Source organism: Anthonomus grandis, chromosome 22 (assembly GCF_022605725.1).
Source record: "Anthonomus grandis grandis chromosome 22, icAntGran1.3, whole genome shotgun sequence".
Lineage (NCBI taxonomy): Eukaryota > Metazoa > Arthropoda > Insecta > Coleoptera > Curculionidae > Anthonomus > Anthonomus grandis.
In genome coordinates this window covers 38,365,384-38,371,265 of record NC_065567.1, presented here as the reverse complement: position 1 = coordinate 38,371,265, position 5,882 = coordinate 38,365,384, and the positions used below count along the sequence as shown (strand labels likewise).

Below are 5,882 nucleotides of genomic sequence, written 5' to 3'. Positions count from 1 at the left end.
TTGAAACTCTTTTCTTGCGCATTCTCAGATAACTGACCATTGGGACTGAACAAGCTTTAGGTACTGGATAATTTCGGAAATTTGAATGAGTATTTGGTGAATGCTAACTGGTATTCTATCCACGGATAAAGTTATACAAAGATTTAGGCTGTTTCCAAATAATAGATTTTAAATTAACTAGTGTTTGTCACTAGCAAGAACTTAAAGAATCGCAATTAAGAGAAATAATAAATTTTTATCTGGTTATTTCTGATGATGGAAATTTTGAAGAAACTTTCATGCAGTGTTATCATTGTTACTGGCACTTTGTTTTAAATGATCAATAATTAAGGCTAAACCAGTTTCAAATTTCTTTTGAAGTCTTTCTTTTTGCTCTTTAGTAACATATTTTTCATCCCCATGACCAATTCTTTAATGGTAAATGGTAACTAATTTTAAAGATACACTCTAATCACTGAATGTAATGTTGATATGTTAACAAACAAAAAATTGTTTGAAAACTTTGAAATTATATCGACTCGGGTCAAGGTTGTATCACACAGGTAGGTTATGCTTCCTTAGTGTGAATACTGTATTTTTCCTCCAAAACCGGAGTTAATAGAGCTGATTACATAAATTGGTTGTTTGCTCCTGTCCGCGATCCCTTATGTTTTTTTTCTTTACTTTTTCCTTTAGTTTTCTGGTTGCCCTAACCTGAAGAAGCTAAAAAGCAGAAACACGTATCGGCAGGTCCCATCTTTACTTGTTTTGCTCTCCGTCTTACGGAGTATCCCAATTGCTATTTAATTCTCCCTGCATGCTATCTTTCACTCTTTAAAAAAATATTTGTTTTTATTTTAGTTTTTGTCTCAACTAGCTTTTGTATATTTTTATTCATGTGTTCCTTTTAATTTTTTGATGTGTGGATGGTTTTTTAAAAAAATGCTTCTTTATTAGCCTACAATAAACATCGAGGACGGCTGTTTATGTAATTTCCGTAAAACTTTGTTTATATTCTTTTTGGCGCCCCGAACTTCAATCGCAGTTCCAATTTTAAAGTTAATTTATTTTTAAAAGAATAATTAATGAGAGCAAGGTCGAAAGCAGTTAATAATCTGATTACGGTGTATTTAATAGCAGTGATCTCCGAAGGGTACCAAGACTTTTTGATTCTCTAAAGGTACGTTTTCGGTTGGACTGCTGGCCGTCGCGTCTGGCAGTCGCGGCTGGCAGTTATGCACACATCTAATGAAAACCAATGCAAGAGTTTTTAGTTAAACGACTCGGCCGTTGCGTCTCGATATTCGGCAGTAGACTGCCGCATCTTGACTGCTTTGACACCAGTCTAGACGCGTCCGCCAAGAATTACTTCGTGTTTTTTGTATTTTGATTTTTAATAAATAATAAATAATAATTAGTTGTTGCTTTTAATACAAAATCAGTAAAACATTATCCAATGAAGAAGACGAGATGTCGATTGAAGAGGTTAGTAAATATCCACAACTATATGACCACGGAAATAAGGATTTTAGGAATATAGATATTCAAGAGAATATTTGGAAGAACATTAGTGATGCTATAAGAAAAGATCGTAAGTACACATCAATAATAATATAATAACTACTTATTTATATGCTGCATAGTCTTGAACTTAAACACTAAAACACTTAAAATAAATAAGCTTGTTTAATAATTTATTATTCTTTGACAAAAATAAAATTGCACCGTTTATAATTAACTAACAAAAAAATAATAAATTCAAGTTAACTGCTTAACTACTTGTTCGCAAAACTCTAGCATTTTGCCATTCAAGTGCTCCTTGCTCCATAAAATAATTTTTGAACTGGTCTCTAACATCAAAACCTTCCGCATTCGCATAACCACCAAATCCAGTCAAATTATGAAAGTTTTTAGGTAAAGTTTCTATTGGATCATATTCATAATAGGGCTGTCTATTATTTTCTAGATAAGCATCTCGTAATAAATTATGCAAAGCACAAGTTGCCATTACTAGTTTATCACAAGTTTCTGCCTTGACGGCTATGGGCGTATAAAATACTCTAAAAACTTGACACATTAACCCAAAAGCATTTTCAGTTACTCGTCGAGCTCTACATAGCCTATAATTAAAAACTGTTTTATTATGGTCAGACCTCGCAGAATGTTTACTAAATGGTTTCAGCAAATGCTTATAGTAGGCGAAAGGCTTCATCTCCTATAACTACATAGGGCAACAATTTGTTAGTTCCTGGAAGTGCTTTATTAGCAGGATATAATCGACCAGAATATACAAGATTTCCCATTTCAGATTTTGTAAAAATACTACTATCTCCTTCTTTCCCATAGGATCCAATATCAACAAAAAGAAATTTGTAGTTATCATCGACCATTGCTAGTAGCACAATAGAAAAATATTCTTTATAATTAAAATACAACGAACCAGTTTTATTTGGGCAAAACATACAAATGTGTTTTCCATCAATAGCGGCAGCGCAATTAGGAAAATTCAATTTTTTCAAAAACTCTATTGATTTTTCTTCTAAATCAAAACATGTTGGTGGTTTTAAAAAAATTGGCCTTAATCTCTTGCAAAGTACATCTAGGGTTTCTTGTACTATAATGCTAATATAACTGTAGAAAATTCGAAATAAAAATGACAGTGATCGAAATGTCTCTCCGGTTGCCAAGTACCTGAAAAAAAAATTGTGCTGAAAAATGATTTTGGGAAGTTATGTGATTATGCTTATGCAGGGTGTGTCAGCAAGGCGTATGGCTTAAAAGCGTCTAAACGGTAACAGGTAGAAGAAAAAGTTCAAGAAAAAAGTTGATTGATAAAAATTTGCAAATTAAAAATACTTTTAGATATACAGTAGATACTTTAGAGATAAAGTATTTTTAGTTTTGTCAACTTTACTTTAGCTTGTATCGTATAGGTGTTATTTTAGCTGTTGCTGACATACATACCCTGTATATACATATATTATAAACCATGTAACAATATTGTGTCTAGTAAAATTGATCCATTCTTTGTATTGAAGGTGAATTATGCAAAAGTCGTTGGAAGAATATAAGAGACAATTATTTGAAGCACAAGCGGAAAATGCCTACTGGCAGCTGTACTCTTACTAAGCAACCAAAATGGCATTTATATAAATATTTGGGATTTTTGAATACCGTAACCTACGAGAGACCGTAAGTGGTAAAATATAAAGATATTTTTAGATTTAACTTAAGTTATTTACAGTTCTATTACTAACACTGAAAACGAGGCACACACAAGTGACCATGAAGATGATTCTCATGATAATCAGTTTCTTCTTAAAGCAAATTCGCCCATGACATTATCAGATTCATCTCATTTATCAGAATCAGAACCTGCCGTTAAAAAATATCGGAAGAAAACTTATTCTGGAAGATCTCGAGAAGCAACTCCAAGTAGTAGCAGATCAGGGATTTCGAAAAAACAAAAGAGTCAAGTGTTGGACAATATGGATAAGAGGTCTCAGCAAAGACTGAAGCTTTTGGAAAGGATTGTCAAGGACACCGAAAAAGAGGAAGACGAAGTTGACGTATTTATGCGTAGCATTGCAATGACTGTGAAAAAAATGCCTGAACAAAAAATTGCCAAAGCCAAATTGACTATTTTGCAAATTGTAAACGATTTACAAATGACAAACGATTACTACAATACCTCTGATTCTGACATGTACACTTTAACTAATTTGTAATATAACTTTTATTGAAATTCGCACTTACCTTAGTGTTACTGCCCACTTTTCCTCTAGCGATATCATAGTTTGGACAAAATGTGTAGCTGATTTGGTAAGATCTTGGTAAGACGCTTTATAAGGCTTAAAACAAATTCAAATTGATCTTCGTTTAGACGAAAAAATTCCCTGAATTTCTTTTCATTGCCTTTCAAATGGGATTTTACCAATAATTTATAATATCCCTCTTCGGGTCTTGATAAATATAAATCGGAAATTTTTGTCCGTTTAAAAGTAAGAAAATCTAACAGATATTCTTCTTCCTCCTCTTCTTCCATTAAAACCAGTGATAATAGACTTTTTTTATTATTGTTAGCACTCATTTTTGGAATAAACCGCGTGGTTTTAAAGATAAATACCCACTGCTAGAAAGTTACAGTGAAAACAATGAAGCGTAGCGGCTGGCAGTCGGCTGCCTGCCCTGGCTGCCAGACGCGACGGCCAGCAGTCCTACCGAAAACGTACCTTTCGAGAGTTATAGGATGGATACGAATTTGCTTTATTTTTAATAGCCTTGTTATTAAATAGTTGATATTGATGTTTTGCCAAATTTGTATTAACCACTAAAGCATGTGCTTTATCGGAAGATAACTGGGAAGAATGATTATTAAAGGAAGTATTGCTTAACAAACTTGTTGACTTGACAAAATTTGCTGCTGACGAGTTTTCAGAAAATCTAAGTCGCTTTTAGCAGCAAATAAAAACTCACTGGTTTTGTTAGTTTGTAAAGTTTTAATCCTTTTGTATCTTCCTACATATGTCAGATCTGTGAATTTTGATTTTGATCGTCCAACAGGAATTTTAACAGGCAACTCAACACATGGTGTATTTAAGCTTTTTTACATCCATTCCTTATTTTGTACCAGAATTCTTGTTTTTGTTATCTTTGCAGCCAGCCGTTTCTTCTTAAATGAATGAAAATAACAATGTACCAAAATGTGATGTGGCTTACTTTGCTTTTGCTATTTTTTACATAAAATAGACATCAATTGGAAATCGACACATCGGCGAAATTCAAACAATAATTAAATTTTGCCACCATGAAAAAAAATTGATTCAAATCTTAAAATTTTCGTTTCTTGTATTAAATATTTTTGATAAAATAAGCTCCCAAGTTTTTCGCCACAAAAGGTTTATTATAAGAAAATTTTATAGAATTAACCTAAGTCGGGTTGAAGCGAAATTTTAATAAATAGCTGTTTACTTAATCATTAGCCATAAACAACAAAAAATAATCTAGAGGGTTTTACCTGGAGGAAACATTTTTCTTTACAAAAGCATTAAGTCGAAACCCTAGTATTCATTTCGTTAATAATTAAAAAACTGCTAGTTGCAATTGCACGCTTTGCAACAGAATCTTCTTTGGAGTTGCAAACATATTTTTTCTTGGAGTTTTTCTCTACATCACCTATCATTAGCAAGCAATAAAATAATATGAATCTATTTAAACTGAATTTATTGATGTTAAAAAAATATACTTACCTCTACTAAATTTTTTCCATTAAGTCCATTTTATTTAAAGCACTAATTTAAAAAATATCACCACTTAAACATACATTAATATTTTGCACAATATGCAAAGTCAAGTAATATTTAAATTTGTTGATAAGTTTGCACAGGATTTGAAACGTTGCCATGGCAATTGATTGCCTTTATTTCACTGTTTTTAGATATTTCAAAGCCTACTTGTTAAAATTATGACAATATAAGTCATGCTCAAGAAAAATCTATTAAGACTATTTCTGGCCCTCTCGGAAATCATTACGGTGACGCAAGCGGCGGTACGCCGTGCGCCATCTCTAGAGACACGTGGAAAGCTAGCGAAATTGCCGAAACCACGATCTAGCTAGTATAAGGAGGCCTCGCCGCTAGGAGGCCAGTTCAAGTTGGAATATTCCCGCGAGTTTTAAAATCGAAATAAATACAGAAAAATAGAAAATAAATAAATGTTTATAGCAGCCTTGAATGATTATGTTTAGTGTGTTCATGTTTAATAAATCAGTTGAGAGTTTTTGTGCATCCAAGTGTTTTAATTCACTCCGAAACAAACAGTAAAAAGGCTGCAATATGTTATCAATAATTATCCGCAATATCAGGACTTTTTACAAATCGAATAATTTGTTATTTAGAGCCTAT

At 32.5% G+C, this 5,882-nt stretch overlaps 1 protein-coding gene across 1 annotated transcript; it reads left to right on the top strand.

Annotated features, from left to right (window-relative positions):
- The first annotated feature begins 1,306 nt into the window (after positions 1 to 1,306).
- On the top strand, positions 1,307 to 3,784 carry LOC126748349 (transcription factor Adf-1-like). Its single transcript, XM_050457514.1, has 3 exons — positions 1,307 to 1,570; positions 3,018 to 3,171; positions 3,224 to 3,784. Exons 1-3 carry the CDS (start codon positions 1,450 to 1,452, stop codon positions 3,705 to 3,707), a joined length of 759 nt encoding a protein of 252 aa, XP_050313471.1. The 5' UTR covers positions 1,307 to 1,449; the 3' UTR covers positions 3,708 to 3,784.
- Positions 3,785 to 5,882: the final 2,098 nt, after the last annotated feature.

Excerpts from the sequence above, each read along its gene's own strand:
- LOC126748349 (XM_050457514.1), top strand. The coding sequence starts at position 1,450 with ATGTCGATTGAAGAGGTTAGTAAATATCCACAACTATATGACCACGGA. Across the intron at positions 1,571-3,017 it reads TGATGCTATAAGAAAAGATC|GTGAATTATGCAAAAGTCGT; the intron begins GTAAGTACACAT and ends TTTGTATTGAAG. Across the intron at positions 3,172-3,223 it reads ACCGTAACCTACGAGAGACC|TTCTATTACTAACACTGAAA; the intron begins GTAAGTGGTAAA and ends AGTTATTTACAG.